The sequence below is a fragment of the Tachyglossus aculeatus genome, chromosome X1, assembly GCF_015852505.1.
Source record: "Tachyglossus aculeatus isolate mTacAcu1 chromosome X1, mTacAcu1.pri, whole genome shotgun sequence".
Classification (NCBI taxonomy): Eukaryota; Metazoa; Chordata; class Mammalia; order Monotremata; family Tachyglossidae; genus Tachyglossus; species Tachyglossus aculeatus.
The window spans coordinates 124,927,868-124,946,672 of NC_052101.1; the positions used below are offsets into that span (position 1 = coordinate 124,927,868).

General features: G+C 50.2%; 1 protein-coding gene across 1 annotated transcript in view; it reads right to left on the minus strand.

The window, feature by feature from the left end:
• Positions 1 to 18,805, minus strand: part of FBN3 (fibrillin 3) — a 96,819-nt gene that overhangs the window by 36,720 nt on the left and 41,294 nt on the right. The window contains exons 8-10 of the mRNA XM_038739886.1: positions 15,244 to 15,369; positions 562 to 714; positions 115 to 312 (exon numbers count right to left, since the gene is read on the minus strand). Of these exons, the coding sequence (XP_038595814.1) occupies positions 115 to 312; positions 562 to 714; positions 15,244 to 15,369 (477 nt within the window). The remainder of the gene's footprint in view (positions 1 to 114; positions 313 to 561; positions 715 to 15,243; positions 15,370 to 18,805) is intronic.

Sequence of the window (18,805 nt, forward strand, 5' to 3'; positions counted from 1 at the left end):
TTACTACGTGTGCTCTGTCAGACAAACCCCTTTCCCTGTTAAGTGCCCCCTGCCATCGCCAGCTTGGTGTCTCTCTCAAGTGGAGCTGTGGGGGTGGGGATGGAGGTTTCTTACCAATGCTGGAACTGCCAGGGCCCATGCCAGGCAGTCCGGGGATGCCACCTTGCCCATTGGCACCATTAGGGCCATGTCCGCCCGGCCCACCGATGCCAGGCCCCATGCCATTGGGTCCGAAGCCTGGAAGCCCAGGGAAGTGGCCGGGGAAGGCAGGCAGTACAGGGAGCCCCTCGATACACAGCCGGCGGTACTCATCTGAAATAGCGCACAGAGAGGTGAAAAGTATCAGTCATCCACTGCGGGGAGCCTGGGCTGGGAGGACATCTGTGTCTGGAAGAGGGGGTGCCCATACCAGGGGCCCAGCTGAGTTAGGACAGGGCATTGGACCCCTGGGTTGCTGCTCAGTGCGGTCACAAGCCCGTCTCACCTTCCTGGCTGGGGACCAGGTTCGAGCTGAGCACTGCAAAACAGCAGTTTCCACACCCGTCCCCAACTCCCGCTTACCAGAGCCTCGGACGGGACACATCTCTGGCGTCGGTCCCAGGGCCCAGCAGCGCCCGGAGTCACAGCAGCACTGCATCCTGGTGTAGTGGCCCGGCAGCTCCCCGGCACAGCGGCCCCCGATGAGGGCTGAGAAGCACGTGCCCACCCGCTGATCTGGGAGGGAGAGATGGTGGATAGGATTGGTTCTGGGGACAGATGGGGTTCCGTTGGCCCCCCCACCCCACCCCCGCCTCCGTTCCCCAGAAAAAATGAAAATTCCTTCAGCCTCTTCCACTTTGTACTTCTCAAGCGCTTAGTATAGTGTTCTGCACACAGTAAGCACTCAATAAACATGATTGAATGAATGAAAGAAGCTGGGAGGCTGGTGGGGGTTGGGGTGGGGAGGGAAAAGGGGAGAAAGGCCTAAGAGAACTAACCCAAGGGGAAATAGGCAGGAAGATACACTTAGGGAGGGTGTGAGGAAAAATGTCCTCCTTAGAGAAGTAGGAGGAACAAGAACAGATGCCAAAGGAGACTGAAGAGTCTCTTTGCCTCCTCAAGATTGCAAGCCCACACCAATCACCATTCCACACCATTGGCCAATCCATGGCAACAAGGTTCCAGCAGGAATTGTGACATGGCAGCCCTCTTAAATCATGTGGAGGACTCCCTGCTCTATCTCTTTAGTTCTGACCTCTCCAGTTATTTCATCCCACATCTCCTTTTGCTTCCAGGACACCTCCACTGGCACCTCAAGCACCCCAGAATGGTGCACTGATAGAAATGTAACTCCCACCCTTCTGCTGCTGTGGTTTAAAAGCCTCACTGCACTGTACCTTGGCAGCCTGGCCAGGCATTTTTTATTAACAATATTATTATTAATAATAATGATAATAATTATATTCTCACAAGTGCTGAGTACAGTGCTCTGCACTTATTAGGTGCTTACTTTGTGACAAGTGCTGGGATAGATACCCTTCAATCAGACTGGACACAGTTCCTGTCCCACATGGGGTTCCCAGTCTAAGGGGGAAGAAGAAAAGGTTCCTTAACCCCATATTTACAGATGAGGAAACCAAGGCCCAGAGAAGTGCAGTGACTTGCCCAAGGTCTCACAGCCAGCAAGGGGCAAGGATTAGAACCCAGTTCTAACTGACTCTCAGTTCTAGGCTCTGCACTAGGCTTTCTCTCTCAAGTCCCGGGAAGCAACGTGGCTCAGTGGAAAGAGCACGGGCTTGGGAGCCAGAGGTTATGGGTTCTAATCCCAGCTCCGCCACATGTCTGCTGTGTGACCTTGGGCAAGTCACTTAACTTCTCTGAGCCTCAGTTCCCTCATCTGTAAAATGGGGACTAAGACTGTGAGCTCCACGTAGGACAACCTGATCACCTTGTATCCCCCCAGCGCTTAGAAAAGTGCTTTGCACATCGTAAGCGCTTAACAAATGCCATTATTATTATTATTATTATTACTTCTCTGAGGTGGTGAAAGTGGCAGCTGAGGCAGCAGTTTTAAATGTCTCAGCCCCACCCTCCCTCCCTTTCTCCCCTTGCAACAGTCATTTGTCATTCAGTAAAAGGAATTTTTTACTCTCACCCCTGGAGCCACCAGCCATCTGTAGCACTGATTTCTCCCCATCCTTAGCATGTGTGTATACTCATTTGTTGCAAATGTACATTCAGCTATATATTTGGATTATTCAGTTTGTCAATACTATTATGTCTGTCTACCCCATTAGAGTGAAAGTGCCTTGTGGGCAGGGACTGTGCCACCTCTCTACGGTACTTTCCCAACCACTTGGTATATCTATCTCACCACCAACCCCTTGCCCAAGTCCTTACTTTGGCCTGGAACTCCCTTCCCACTCATATCCGACAGTCCACCACTCTCTGTGCCTTCAAAACCCTCTCCTTCAAAACGCTCCTAAAATCACATCTCCTCCAAGATGCCTTCCCCTGACAAAGCCCTCATTTCCCCTACCCACCCTCCACTCTGTGTTGCCCATGCACTTGGCTGTGTACCCCTAAAGCACTTTGATACTCATCAAGCCCCTTTGCATTTATGTAATATCCTTATACTCTGCTGTTTCCCTTACCTGTAATTTGTTTTAATGCCTGTCTCCCCTTGTAGACCATAAATGCCTTGTCAGCAGGGATCACGACTACCAACTCTGTCGTGTTGTATTTTCCCAGGCGTTAGTACAGTGCTCTGCACACAGTAAGTGCCCAATAAATACTACTGATTGATTGATGATGATGATGATTGGCTTCAAGGCTTTCCAGCAGCTTTTCCCATCTTCCACTTCAGCTCCCTTTCTCTGTTCTTCCCCAGCTCAAACTCCTCACCTGTAACAAGCCTACCTTCTCACTGGACCTTGCCTTTGACTCTCCCACCTCTGTCTCTTTGCTCACACCTTTTCCTCTGCTTGGAATGCTCTCCCATTTCAAACCTGCCAAACCGTAGTTCTCCCCACCTCCAAAGCTGCCCCAAAGTACCACCTCCAAAGAGGCCTTCTCTGACTAAGCTCTCCTTTCCCCTACTTCCTCTTCCTTCTGCATCACTCTTGCCCTTGGATTTAATAGTAATAATAATAATGATGATATTTGTTAAGCGCTTACTATGTGCCAAGCACTGTTCTAAGCACTGGGGAGGACGACAAGGTCATCAGGTTGTCCCATGTGGGGCTCACAGTCTTCATCCCCACTTTACAGATGAGAGAACTGAGGCACAGAGAAGTGAAGTGACTTGCCCAAGGTCACATAGCCGGCAAGTGGTAGAGCCGGGATTAGAACCCATGACCTCTGACTCCCAAGCCCGGGCTCTTTCCACTGATCCATGCTGCTTCTCTAAGATTTGTACTCTACTTGCCACCCCCACCCCTTCAGTCCCATAGCACTTATGTAAATATCCATAATTTATTTTAAAGTCTGTCTCATCTCTAGGCTGTTAAGTTTCTTGTGGGCAAGGAACATGTCTACTAAATCTGTTATACTGTACTCTCTCAATTGCTTTAGAACAGTGATCTACACACAGTAAGTACTCAATAAATATGATGGATTGATCAATGTATATTTTTAGCACATAGATTTTTAGCCCTCCTCAGCAATTGTGTGTATTTGTATATGTGTGTGTGTAATTCTTTCGGGCTTGATGGCACTGACAGTGAAATTCACTTGTACATATATGCAGAGCCCACAGACCTGACTGTATTGTGCATGCACAAATACTACAAATAATTGCGGTATTTGTTCGGCACTTACTATGTGCCAATCACTGTACTAAGCATTGGGATAAAGAGCTGCTCCTTTTGGCACTGTAGGGTCTGTCTGCAGCAATTGATTCCCTGTTTACAGCTGAGATGTGACGTTGTGTGAGGCTTTGGTTTCTGACGTCCTTAAAATATTTCCTCCTTGCTTTTATTTTCCAGTTTCTGCTCCCCATTTGGAAATCTCCTGCCTTCCATTCTCCTCACAAGTCCCGCCCCGCTCCCCCCCCCCCCCCCACCCCCCGCCTCCCCGAGGTGAGCTGTGTCAAAGTGAGCAGAGCTTCATTCTTGGACTCCACTGTCTGTGATCCCGCCCTGTCATTTGATGTTCACTGTAGCTTGCAAACAATGCTGATGGAAGTTCTCAAGGGGCCGGATGAGGCTAGTGTGTGGAGTCCGAGAAGGAACACAGCCTCCTAGCACTGAAGCTATGCCCATCTCAAATGACTAACCTTTCTTTCCCCCAACCTGTTCCACTGGGGCTGTTGTGCTTTTTTTAAAATTTGTTTTTGTTGAGCCCTTTGTTGTTTTGTTGTTTTTGTATTTGTTGAGCCCTTACTCTGTTCTAAGTGCTGGGGTAGATACAAGCTAATTAGGTCGGTCACAATTCCCTGTCCCACATGAGGCTCACAGTCTAAATAGGAGGGGAGAGTAGTATCGAATCCCCATTTTACGGTTGAAAAAAACAAGGCACAGAGAAGTTAAGTAACTTGCTCATGGTCACACAGCATGCAAATATTGGAGTCGGGATTAGAACCCTGGTCCTCTGACTCCCAGCCCTGTGCGCTTTCCACTGGGCTATGCTGCACCCCACTATAGCTGGACGCCTTCGTTCTCCAGGGGCCAAACCTCCAGCCGTCTTCACGGCATTCTGCTCCCCACTTCGTCGCTCTGCTTCCGGACATCCCAGAGGTCACTCGGCCGCACTACGGCAGATTCGGGGAGACGCCACTGTTTGGACCGGGGATGCTAGTCTGGCAGGCGAAAGATAGCGTTTGGAAGCACGAGATGGTGCTTGGCGCGTTCAATCAGCAAGAGTAAGCCCTGGCAGTTCAGTCTGCCAATTCCACGCGGCCCGCTGTATGTCTTCCAGGGGCGGGCAGCGCTTCCAACTCCAGTGTTCAAATCACTCTCTCTAATTTGTTTCCCGGCTGTGGGCACTCCTGCCTGCGATGTCTGTCTAGAGCTTTGAAAAAATCTTCATCACTGTTTGTCACTTAATCAACCAAACAATTATATTGATTGAGCGCTTACTGTGTGCAGAGCACTGTACTAAGCGCTTGGGAGAGGACAATACAATAGAGTTGGTAGACACGATCCCTACTCACAAATAGCTGACAGTCTAGAGGGGACACAAGAGCTTACGGGCCAGAATGGGGTCATTGGATAGTCGTTTGGACCTCTGGGAGCAGAGGACCTCTGTGGGAAGCAGTATGGCGTAGTGGATAGAGCAAGGGCCTGGGAGTCAGAAGGTCATGGGTTCTAATCCCAGCTCTGCCACTTGTCTGCTGTGGCCTTGGGCAAGTCACTTCACTTCTCTCTGTCTCACTTATCTCATCTGTAAAATGGAGGTTAAGACTGTGAGCCCCATGCGGAACAGGGACTCTGTCCAACCCTATTTACTCATAGCCACCCCAGTGCTTAGTAAAGAGTCTGGCACATAGCAAGTGCTTAACAAATACCATAATTATTATTATTTGGGAGGCCTGATGTTAGTGATGGTCTGGCTGCTGGTGAAGAGGGAGGGCTTCTCCAAAACAAGGTGGATCCAGTACCTGCCTGGGTGAGCTGACTTCCATCCGGTCATCTGGGGTCTACTACAATCCAGCCTACACAATTCACTCCTCTAACGCCAACCTACTCACTGTACCTTGATCTCATCTATCTCACCACTGACCTCTCACTCATGCTCTCCCTCTGACCTGGAACTCCCTCCCCCTTCATATCCGACAGATCACCATTCTCTCACCCTTCAAAGCCTTATTAAAATCATATCACCTCCAAGAGACCTTCCCCAACTAAGCCCTCATTTTCCCTGATCCCTCTCCCTTCTGCGTTACCCTGGAACTTGGATCTGTACTCTTTAGGCACATGATGTTCACCCCACCCTCAGCTCCACAGCACTTATATCCATATCTTCAATTTATTTTAATGTCTGCCTCCCCCTCTAGATTGTAAGCTCCTTGTAGGCAGGGAACATGTCTCCCAACTCTGTTATACTGTACTATTCCAAGAGCTTAGTACCGTGCCCTGCACACAGTAAGTTCTCAATAAACACGATTGATTGATGGATTGACTGAGTCCCTCAGGACTGCACCGCTAACTCTGTATCTGTCCAGTTCGTGTTCTGTGAGAGCTGGCCTTCTGATAGGCCGAGCACTGTTTTCATCATCACACAACATCTTCATGTTCTATGATGAGAGGGTCATAGTCTTCAGAGAAGACGTTTTCAGCTCAGTGTAAGGGGGCTCCGGTGGCAATCTACCAGTGTGCCTGAATTAGTGTGGGAGAGTGGGGCATTCCCAAACAGGGCTTCTCAGCCATCTAGGATGCTGTGAATGCTGCTCCTGCTGCTCCTGCCTCTTCAAAGAACAGGCGACCCCACCTTGAACTGCTTACTTGGGTAGAAATTTTTTGTGCTAAGCAGTGGGAAGCGGCATGGCCTAAGGGAAAGAGTCCGGGTCTGGGAATCAAAGGATCTGGGTTCTAATCCAGGCTCTGCCACTTGTCTATTGTGTGACCTTGGGCAAGTCACTTAACTCCTCTTGACCTCAGTTACCTCACTTGTACAATGAGGATTCGATACCTATTCTCCCTCCCTCTGAGACTGTAAGCCCTATGAGGTACAGGGTCTGTGCCCAACCTGATTATCTTGTATCTACTCTGGTGCTTAGTCAGTGCTTTCCACATAGTACATGGTTAATAAATGCTTTATTATTATTATTATCATTGTTCTTATATTATGGTCTGAGTTAGCCCACCACCAGTGGCCTTGAGATGTTTTTCAATACTGATGATGGCTTGCACTGAACCAATCAATCAATCAATCGTATTTATTGAGCGCTTACTGTGTGCAGAGCACTGTACTAAGCGCTTGGTACCAATCAATCAATCAATCCACTCTAGACTAAGCTCTTCGGGGGCAGAGTTCATAACTACCTACTGTATTGTACTATTCTCTCCCAAGCACTCAGCCCAATGCTGTGCACACAGTAAGTGCTCAATAAGTGCTCAGTAAGTGCTCAGGGAAGCAGCATGGCCTAGTGGACAGAGCCCAGGCCTGGGAGTCAGAAGGACCTGGGTTCTAATCCTGTCTCCACCACATGTCTGCTGTGTGACCTTGGGCAAGTCATTTAACTTCTCTGCTTCAATTACCTCATCTGTAAAATGGGGATTAAGACTGTGAGCCTGATGTTGGGCAGGTACTGTGTCCAAACTGAATAGCTTGTGCCTGCCCCAGAACTTAGAGCAGTTCTTGACAAATAGTAAGAGCTTAACAAATATCATCATCATCATCAATAAATACCACTGATTGATTGATAGCATTTGTTGGGTACCTACTGTGTGCAGCAAACTGTACTGAGCACTTGGGAGAGTACCATAGAATTAGTAGATATGATCGCTTCCCTCAGTGAGATTTCTAACTAGCTGACACTAAAATAATTACAGGTAGGAGGAAGCAATAGAATATAAGACGATGTATATAAGTGCTAAGGGTGTGGGGGGCTATGAAAATGCTTGGATGATGCAGAAGTGGAGGGGAGGTAGAGGGGAAAATAGGTTGGGGAGATGAAAGATGAATCAGGAAAAGTCTCCTGGAGGAGGTGAGCTTTCAGAAGCACCTTTAAGATAGGGGATGAGTACCTGCTGGATGTGGAGGGGGAGGGAATTCCAGGTAGAAGAGAGGATGTGAGCAAGGGGTCAACTGTGAGACAGATGAGGTTGAGGTACAGTGAATAGAAAGACATTAGAGGAATGAACAGTATGAGCTGGATGGTAGTGGGAGAGGAGTGAGGGTAAATAAGGGGACAGAGTTGATGAGTGCCTTGAAGCCAATGATCAGGAATTTCTGCTTGATGTGGATATGGATGGGCAACTGTTGGAGGATTTTGAGGAGTGGGGAGATGTGAATGGAACAATGTTTTAAAAAAAAGGATCCAGGCAGCAGAGTGAAGTGTGGACCGGAGAGAGGAGAGACTGAGGCAGGGAGCTCAGCAAGGAGGATGAGGTAGTAGTCGAGACAGGATATGACAAATGCCTGGACCGGCATGGTGGCAATTTCAATGAAGAGGAAGGGGAAGATTCGGGTAATGTCATGAAGGTTGAACAAGCAGGATTTTACCACAGATTGAATATGGGTGTTGAAAGAGAGGGAGAAGTTGAGGATAATGCCAGGATTACGGGCTTGAGAGATGGAAAGGGTAGTGGTGTCAGTTCTGACGGGCAAGTTAGGTGGAGGAGAAGATTTGGGAGGGAAGATGAGGAGTTCAGTTTTGGACATGTTAAATTTGAGATGTTGGCAGGATATCCAAGTAGAGATGTCCTGAAGGCAGGAGGAAATGTAAGACTACAGAGAAGGAGAGAGGTCAGGGCTGGATAGGTAGATTTGAGAATCATCTGCGGAAGGTAGCTGAAGCCGTGGAAGTGAATGAGTTCTCTAAGGGAGTGAGAGTAGATGAGACTAGAAGGGGACCCAGAATTGAGCCTTAGAGGACTCCCACTCTTACGGGGTGGGAGGCAGAGGAGGAGCCCACAGAAGACACTGAGAAGGAGTGGCCAGATTGGAAGGAGGAGAATCAGGAGAGAACAGTGTCAGAAAAACCAAGGTTACATAGCATTTCCAAGAGAAAGGGAGGGTCCACAGTATCAAAGGCAGCCAAGAGGTGGAGGAGGATTAGGCTGGAATAGAGACCGTTAGCCATAGACATGCTCTTGGAGCCAACAGATGGTTTCGCGAGAGCGATATTCAGGGTGTGGGTTCTCTCTGTGGCTGTAGAACAGTAGATCTCTAGGAGCTGTCTTAGCAGCAGACCTTGTGGCACCCTCATCTCCTTTGAAAAAAGTCTTGGAGACCAAAGGAGGTGGGATGTGGAAGTACCAGCAGTACATTGTGAAAAGGGGAAATGTATGTGGGGGTCGGTGTGCATTTGGAACAACTCACTCTATGCCCTGTAAGCCTGGAGGCTAAGGGCTGGGGACCAAGCATCCTCAGAAGCCCACTGCTTTCCAGGGCCAAGAGATCCCTGGAAGGGACAGAGATCCAAGAAAAAACACCACCAGAGAGACCAAAATGGCTTACTGTGTATGCTACCCTTTTATTGACTGGATCTGAATTTGGCACCAATATATACTTATGAATATATGTATTTCAAATTGTACATTCATTTCCTTATTTAGCTATCTCATTCTACCATATTCGTACTACTACCCAGTCCACTCATTTTGCTCCTCTGAACCCAACCTATTCTCTGTACCTCAATTTCATCTCTCTCACCACTGACCACTGCCTCATGCCCTCCTTCCTGCCTGGAACTTCCTTCCCCTTCATATCTGACAGATAAGCATGCTCCCAACCTTCTAAGTCCTACTAAAATCATATCTTCTCCAGGAAGCTTCCCTGACTAAAACCTCATCTCCCCATCCTAATCTCCCTCCCTTCTGCATCCCTCAGAAATCCCTGACTCCCTGGGACTTCTTCAAGGCTCTTTTCAGGCTCTTTTCTCCCTTCTGTTATGGCACTCAATCAGATTTCTCCTTCCCACCTAGTTTCATTGACTTCCTCCTACAATCCACCCTACACGCTTCACTCCTTTAACACCAACCTACTCTGTGTACCTTGATGTAGTCTATCCCACCACTGAACCCATCCTCCCTATGGGCAGGGATCATGTCCAGCAACTCTACTGTATTGTCCTCTCCCAAGCACTTAGTATGGTGCTCTGCACTTGGTAAGCACTCAACAAATACCATTGATTGACTGGTGATTTAATTTTCATTTTACAGATGAGGAAATGGAGACCCAGAGAAGGTAAGTGACTTGCAGGCAGGTGGTGGAGCCAGGATTAGAACCCTGATCCTCTGACTCCCAGGCCCGTGCTCTTTTCACAACACCACCCTGCTTCTCAAGTGCTTAGTACAGTGCTCTGCCCCTAGAAGAGCCACTGATTGATTGATTGATTGATTGATTGACTAGATACCCTTCTTCGGCCATCCTCTTTTAGAGCTACACGTCTGGGGGCCAAGGCTAGCAGAGACACTGAATTTGAGAAAGACCCAGGGGACTGGGCAACCGAACGATTTGTGTTGCTATCATTACCCAGGTAGCGGGGTGGGGAGGGAGGAAGGAGGGGAGGCCTCTGAAATCCGTGGGCTTTCAGACAGATGTCCCACTCAGGAAGCAAGTGACAGACAGCTGGGGCTGCAGGCCTCCTCAAAAATCTCCAGTGGCTACCAATCAATCTGCGCATCAGGCAGAAAATCCTCACCCTGGGCTTCAAGGCTCTCCATCACCTCGCCCCCTCCTACCTCACCTCCCTTCTCTCCTTCTACAGCCCAGCCTGCTCCCTCCGCTCCTCTGCCGCTAATCTCCTCACCGTGCCTCGTTCTCGCCTGGGTCGACCCCCGGCCCACGTCATCCCCCTGGCCTGGAATGCCCTCCCTCCCAACAACTGCCAAGCTAGCTCTCTCCCTCCCTTCAAGGCCCTACTGAGAGCTCACCTCCTCCAGGAGGCCTTCCCAGACTGAGCCCCCTCCTTCCTCTCCCCCTCGTCCCCCTCTCCATTCCCCCCATCTTACCTCCTTCCCTTCCTCACAGCACCTGTATATATGTATATATGTTTGTACATATTTATTACTCTATCTATTTTACTTGTACATATCTATTCTATTTATTTTATTTTGTTAATATGTTTGGTTTTGTTCTCTGTCTCCCCCTTCTAGACTGTGAGCCCACTGTTGGGTAGGGACTGTCTCTATATGTTGCCAACCTGTACTTCCCAAGTGCTTAGTACAGTGCTCTGCACACAGTAAGTGCTCAATAAATACAATTGATTGATTGATTGGTGGAGAGAGAAACCAGCTGGGGAAGAGGACCTAATTTAATCAAGTATCACATCCTCCTGTTTCTCCCCACTTCAATCCATACTTCACGCCGCTGCCCGGATCGTCTTTGTGCAGAAAAGCCCTGGGCATGTTACTCCCCTCCTCAAAAATCTCCAGTGGCTAATAATAATAATAATAATAATAATAATAATAATAATAATAATAGCATTTGTTAAGCACTTACTATGTGCAAAGCACTGTTCTAAGCGCTGGGGGGGATACAAGGTAATTAGATTGTCCCACATGGGGCTCACAGTCTTAATCCCCATTTTACAGATGAGGTAACTAAGGCACAGAGAAGTGAAGTGACTTGCCCAAAGTCACACAGCTGACAAGTGGTGGAGCTGGGATTAGAACCCATAACCTCTGACTCCCAAGCCCGGGCTCTTTCCATTGAGTCACACTGCTACCAATCAACCTACGCATCAGGCAAAAACTCCTCACCCTGGGCTTCAAGGCTCTCCATCACCTCGCCCCCTCCTACCTCACCTCCCTTCTCTCCTTCTACAGCCCAGCCCGCAACCTCCGCTCCTCTGCTGCTAATCTCCTCACTGTGCCTCGTTCTTGTCTGTCCCGATGTCGACCCCCCGCCCACGTCATCCCCCTGGCCTGGAATGCCCTCCCTCTGCACATCTGCCAAGCTAGCTCTCTTCCTCCCTTCAAAGCCCTACTGAGAGCTCACCTCCTCCAGGAGGCCTTCCCAGACTGAGCCCCCTCCTTCCTCTCCCCCTCCTCCCCGCCTTACCTCCTTCCCCTCTCCACAGCACCTGTATATATGTATATATGTTTGCACATATTTATTACTCTGTTTATGTATTTATTTTATTTGTACATATTTATTCTATTTATTTTATTTTGTTAATATATTTTGTTTTGTTGTCTGTCTCCCCCTTCTAGACTGTGAGCCCGCTGTTGGGTAGGGACTGTCTCTATGTGCTGCTGACTTGTACTTCCTAAGCGCTTAGTACAGTGCTCTGCACACAGAAAGCACTCAATAAATACGATTGAATGAATGAATGAATGAACACAGTCTGCTAATCCCCAATCAGGCCGAGCTCTAAGGAGCCACGGCTGGAAATAACGGGAATGCTGATTCCCAAATTCCAGGGGCCTGGAGAGAGAAGGAGGGAGGCCCCAAGGATGCAGAGAGGCAAGGTACCCTCCCACCTCTACCCGCTGCTCAGTCTTCTCTCAGATCTCAGGAGCTAGCTGCAAAGTGAATGGTATTCCTGGAAGCAGGAAAACATCTGGAGTCCGTAGTCGTGTCCCCCCCCCCGCTCCCTCCCCCCCGAATGGGGCCTCAGGGGCAGTGTCTGCTTTAGCCTTAAATCTCACCTTACATCTGAACGGAGCAGAGGGGGGCGGGGGCAGGGGTGGCTGCTTTTAAGTGTAGGAAAAAAGGGGGCGGAAAGTATTTCTTTTTGGCTGCAAAACAAAATCCCAAGTCTTCCCTGTTCCCATGATCCCCTTACTTTCCTTTAGGTTTCCAGCTGCCCCGCCCTGCCCCCCACCCCCCACCACTTCCTCTTCTCTGCCCTCCCCAGCCTCTTGGGGCTCATGATGGGGGACTTGGGGAGCAGCTACCCCTGTGGTTTATCCCTTACCCCATTTCCTAGGCTGTCCGTGTTGATCTCACTGGTTCCCAGAAGCTTCGCGGGCACACCCGTGTCAAACAGCAAAATTCCAATAGTCAAAAACCAGTAAATTCTTGAAGACCCCCCACGAAATGAAAATCAGCCCCACTATAAAAAGCCAGTTGTCCAAAGAAGTGTCACAGAGGACATGGTCGAAAGCCTTAGTTTACCTCATTTTTGTTCCTTTCAGGAACTCTGAGAAATGGAAATTATCTGGGGTTTGTAGGTGATTTGATTTTAGTTGCTCTGCTTTTGACGATGTCACCAAACCCATCTCTGCCCAGTGACTTCACATCCCGTTAGCCCGCCTGTAGGGTGGAGGTGAAAGCTTCATTTGAAGCAGAGACAGGCAAGGACTGAACCTTCTTTTGATGAACTTTGGCATCGGGCCCCGTAGAGGGCCATGTGAGCACCGAGCAACTCTAGCTAATCAGATTGACAGACAACTTTGCCTGAGCCTTACAGAGCACGTCTCCCCAGACCAAGGAGCTCTACTCAACTGTTAAATCAGCCTGGACTATTTTTGACTCTAAGCACCAAGAGGAAGATAATAAGAAAGGTCATCCAGTAGCATGACTGTCGAGTGCCTCTGGGGACTGAAACGTCCCCCTTTTCCCTCTTAGAGGGGCACGTGTCTTCTCCCCCAAATGGAAATATTTCCAACTCTGGAGGTTCCATCTAGCCTGAGAATTCTGGATTTTCTGTGGGGTGCCGGAGAAGCATTCGAGGTGGGACCCAGCCTTGGGCCTTCCTTAACTCCTTCTATTCAACCTCATCATCATCACCATCCTCATCCTCACCAGAGTCAGCAGATTTCCAGTCTTTTCTTGCCCACTGACACATCTTCCCAGCCTCTGAGAAGCTGGAAAGACCCAGAGAATGAAAGCAATGCAGCATTCTGAAAGCCCATCAGCTGTCCCTGTTCCTGGGACAGATGCACAGTCTGCCTAGCCCTGGGCTCTGTCTCCATGACAACCAGATGCTTGTAGGCCCTGTGGGTTGGTGACCCTCCTGGACACCCATCCATCACACCTAACTCACCCCCTCTTCATCCATAATTTGCCCTCTATTAATTCCTAAATGTCTGGTCCATGCATTTATCCAAATTCTTCTTGAACTGATCAGTATTCCCCTTTTGCTCATTTTGGAACTAGTAATGACGATGATGATGATGATGATTATGGTATTTGTTAAGCACTTACCATGTGCCATGTTCTATATAGGGCTCACAATCTCAATCCTCATTTTACAGATGAGGTAACTGTGGCACAGAGAAGTCAAGTGACTTGCCCAAGGCAACACAGCAGACCACACAGGAGCTGGGATTAGAACCCAGGTCCTTCTGACTCCCAGGCCCATGCTCGAGCCACTACACCATGCTGCTTTTCAATACTTTCCAGGTTCTGTGGGTGCCCCCTTGCCTGGGTGACAATTCTATGTTTCACCTGCCCGTCCTCTTTCTTACTCTGTAGGCTTCAGTCATGCCTCCTCTCTGCTTGTGTCCTTCCCGACTGAGGGAGCCTGGTCTCCTCAGTGTCTGCTCATACAAAGCCTCTCCACCCCCTAGGATTCTTGGTTGGTCTCATCTGTCCCTTCTCCAGCTCTGTTTTGCCCTTTCCATGAAGCCGTGACCAGCGCAGCCCACATTCTCCCCTTTTTGCCTAGCAGAAATCACTCCTTACCCTGACAGAAGGGGAGAGAGGCTCTTCTGTTAGCCTGGAAGCACCTCAAGGGCAGGAACTGTGTCTTCTATTCTTATTGCATGCGCCCAAGTGACCAGTATAGCCCTCTGCACACAGTAGGTGCCCAAATTAAATTAGACCGAATGAATGAATGAACCACTTGACCAAGAGAGAGGGCGCCTGAGGTGCAGCAGAGATGAGGGGAGGGGCTTGCGGGGGGGGGGCGCACATCACGAGGCCAGGAGATTGTGGCCGGAGGCCATGGCAAACGGAAACCCTGAAGGTGGCAAGATGAGCCAAACTTATCTTTGAGGACAGCCGAGATGACCTCCCAAGGGGCTGGCATTGTCTGAGCAGTTCCCATGGCAGAGAGGAAGCCCCTCGGAGGCCACAGGAGCATTGACTCTATAGGACCGGTGCCCTGGCCAGCCACAATTTTCCTGCAGGGCTTCGCGTATTCCCCAGAGAGGCTCTCCTGCCCGTCGGAATCACCCCAGCCATGGCGCTCTCCCAACTGGCGGGTGACAGAGCTCCGGCCTGGAGGGGTTCCCCAGCGAGGCCTTGGCTCCTTGCCAGAGGCTGCCCTGGAATTCACCAACAGTGTGGTGACCCTTTGGCCATCAGGCTTCCAGCTAGGTTGCCGCACTCAGAGTGGAGAGCCCCATCCAGATACTCCCTGCCCCCCGACCCCGGAACTCCAGAAAAGAGTCAGTGCTGAGCAGCGGGGAGGTTGGGGTGAAAATATCAATTAAGCCTCTCCCCTTCTCAGGCCTGGGCAGCAAAGTCTCTGGATGTGAGGGCTGGCACTTGGCTCTGCTGGTTTTGCCTGTTTGTTTTGGATCCCGTTAAGCTGATTGAAAAAGGCTGCTTTAAATCCCTCTAGGCCTGGCACAGACTCCTTTTCTGAAATTCCAGGATCCACGCAGGCTAGGCCCTGGATTTTCCATTGCCTGAAAAATTGGGGCTCCGCCGGGCAGCCCAGCCCCAAGTCTCAGTCCCAGCCACTGCAGATCTGGTTCTTACCGAGGCAGCGGGCCCCATCTGGGCTGGTGATGAAGCCCCGGGGGCAGGTGCAAACATAGCTCCCCATGGTGTTGGTGCAGTCTCCCCCGTCACAGGCTCCAGAGATGGTACTGCATTCATCCACATCTAGACCGGGAAGAAACAGGAGCCTGTCAGGAATGGGAGGTTTGCCGAACCCCAGGAGGGCTGTTCCTCGGGTTCTAGGCTTCTTCCTCCTCCTCCTCTTCCTCCATTCACCCTCCCCTCTGGGTCTCCTATGCACTTGGCTGTGAGCTCCTTAGGCATTTTGATACTCACTCCAGCCCCACAACACATGTCTATATCCTTAGACTCAATTATTTCCCCTATCTGTAATTTAATGTCAGTCTTTCCTTTTAGGCTGAAAGCTCCTTATGGACAGGGATCAAGTCTACCAACTCTGCTGTACTGGACTCTCCCAAGTTCTTAATAATAATAATGATGATGGTATTTATTAAGCACTTACTGTTCTAAGTGCTGGGGTAGATACACGGTATACTCAGGTTGTCCCAAGTGGGGCTCACAATCTTAATCCCCATTTTACAGATGAGGTAACTGAGGCACAGAGAAGTTAAGTGACTCGCCCAAAGTCACACAGCGGACAAATGGTGGAGCTGGGATTAGAACCCACGACCTCTGACTCCCAAGCTTGTGCTCTTTTCACTAAGCCACGCTGCTTCTCCACACACAGTAACCGCTCAATAAACATCATTGATTGATTGACTGATTGATTGATTTGAGTCCTGATGGTCAGACTGCCAGCCTCCAGGGACTAGAGTGTCTTCTCTCCTCGTCCCTCTTCCCAGTGCCCAGGGTGTGAGCGTATGTGAGTGCGTGTGTATGTCCTGACTCCTCCCTCTTTCAGCCCCTCAAGGTAACCTCATTTTTTCCCTCTCTTTCCCTAGCAAGCAATACAATGTGTGTTGGGGGATAGGGGTGCTGCCTCCCCCTCCAGACTGTCAGCCCCTCAAGGGGAGGTACTATGCAGTGTGCACGTATGTGTGTGCGTGAATCCTATCTCCCCATCAATAATAATAATTGTGGTATTTGTTAAATACTTACTATGTGCCAAGCACTGTATTAAGTGACGGGGTAGATACAAGATAATGTGGTTGGACACAGTCCCTATCCCACAGACTAAATAGATGGGAGAACAGGTGTTGAATTCCCATTTTACAGATGAGGAAACTGAAGCATAGAGAAGAGAAGTGACTTGCCCATGGTCACATGGCAGGCAAGTGGCAGAGCCAGAATTAGAACTTAGATCTGGTGAATCCCAGGCCTGTGCTCTTTCCATAGGCCATGCCACTTCTAGGTGTCAGCACCTCATGGTGCAGAGAGCAGTGTGGCCTTGTGGAAAGAGTGCAGGTCTGGGAGACACAGGACCCAAGTTCTAATTCTGGCTCTACCGCTTGCCTGCCATGTGAACTTGGGCAAGTCACTTCTCTGTGCTTCAGTTTCCTCATCTCTAAAGTGGGGATGAAATATCTGTTCTCTCTTTTCCTTTTTCCTCAAGACCTAATGGAGTGCGTATGTGTGTCTGTGTGATTGTGTATGTATGCCTGAGACAGAGAGGGAGGTTCCAGAGAGATGCTCAGCCCAGATAAGACTCGGAATCCTGCGACCACTCCAAATGGATCAGAGCCCCTTCTAGGGGGAAGGAGGAGCATGAGTAAAGCAGAGACACCCTGATCAGGATATTTGGGGGTTCCATGTTCTTCTGGCGGCCTCCCCGGGTTTTCCCCTGAGTAGCTCCAAGGCCCTGGCTAGTCTCACAGTCACTCTCCTCCAGCCCAGCCTCGGGCCCAGCCCTCCCTTTCCTGCTGCCAATGACATTTCCCATCAAGACCTCGAGGAAGGAAGGGAGGTGGAATCTGGGGAAGTACCTTCCCCTGATCCTCCCCACCGAAATAAAGAATATGGACTAGACAGTCCTCACCACTTCTAGTCTGACAACATCCTAGTTTTGCAGCAGGAGGGAGTTGGGATTGACCTACGGAAAACTGTCCTGACTGCTGGTCGAGGAATTTGACCCAGGAGCAAGTGACTGAGGGAGAGTGTGAAGTCTTCATCCCTGGAGACATTTAAAAAGAAGAATGGAGGATGGAGGCAGGAAGCTGGACTAGATGACCTCTTCCCGGTGCCGAGCCGGCACTGCAGAACAGCAAGCCTCGCTCCCCAAGTGGACTCCTGGAGCCCATTTTCAGGGGTTTGGGAATAAGCAACCCCTCCTCCCTCCTTCTTCCCCTTTGCTTCCTCCCCCTCCCCACTGCTGCCACTGTCACTCCCTGTGCTCATCTCACAGCACTAGTCCATGCTTGCTGGCAGCCAGGGAGGCACCCATCTCCCCGGAACCCCACTGGGAAAGATTCAGATTGCTGCCAGGCAAAAGCTCAGACAATCCCCAGAAATGAATGGACCAGGAGGCAGTCCTGCATTTGTTGGGAGTGAAGAGGCTAGGAGCAGGATGTTCGAGGGGAGGAGGGAGCCCTTCTGAGAGTCCAGAGGAACCCAGATGTGTCCCTAGGCTTCAGCCTTATAAGTTGGTGCCAAGTGTCACATACTGTATGGAAGGAAGAAACTGCTCTCTCTCCTCAGGCCCCTCTTGCAGTGGGAGCTATTGGCCTGGGACATCAATCACCCACTGACATCATGGGGCCACAGCCAGTGACTGGGGAGGAACAGGGCCAGGAGGCAGGCTGGGATTTGGGCACCAGAAAAGGAGGGAAATCCCCCCAGAGCCAGGAGGGACCCCATTGCGGCCAGGCTTCTGGAAGTGAAGGTCTTTGATAAAAAGGCATTTCACCCAGGTCAGCAGGGTGAATGGCCAGGGAAGGGCCTGGGGATGGCATGACCACAGAGGAGCTTCCCGTGGAAGGAGAGTGATGTTTCAGGGGTGAGATGGGGGAGGGGGAAGACCTGGGTTTAGACTCAGGACAAGTGCGTGGGCAGGGCAGGGACAGGGCACGTATTTCTGGATCTGGTTTGAGATTTTGCAGTCTACTGCTTCAGCAGCAGATGAAACAATTATATCCCAGTAATACTGTTTCCCTGTGTAGGACCAAAGACAGTCCCTGTGAGCTCTCTGTGTGTGTTGGGGTTGCTACTTGCCATCTGAGAGAGGGGACTGGGCATCTGGCATTCTTCCAAGGCTCAGTAGCCAGCCCTTGGGTTGCCAGACTGGAGGGCTGAATGCCCCCTGTTCCCCTCCCCTCCCACTACCCTCATAAAGTTTCCCGTGCCTTTTGGGGTGTCCAAATCTAACAGTCATGGGATGGTGGCAGCAAATTCCAAGGCAATCTTGGGATGTGCTACCATGGAGCCTCCAACGGAGTCCCTGCTCTGGCTGTTGGAAGCTGTGGGCACTGGGACTCTGATGTGAAAACTGGGCCTCCACCCTCAGAAAGTGACCAGATGTCTCACGGTGCCACCATCCTTGCATTTGGATGACACAATTTGACCTCACCACCTTGTCTTCCCACCCCTCACCGGCACCCTCAGGGGCCCATCTGGTCCATCCCGCTGTCTCCAGGCAAGACCACTC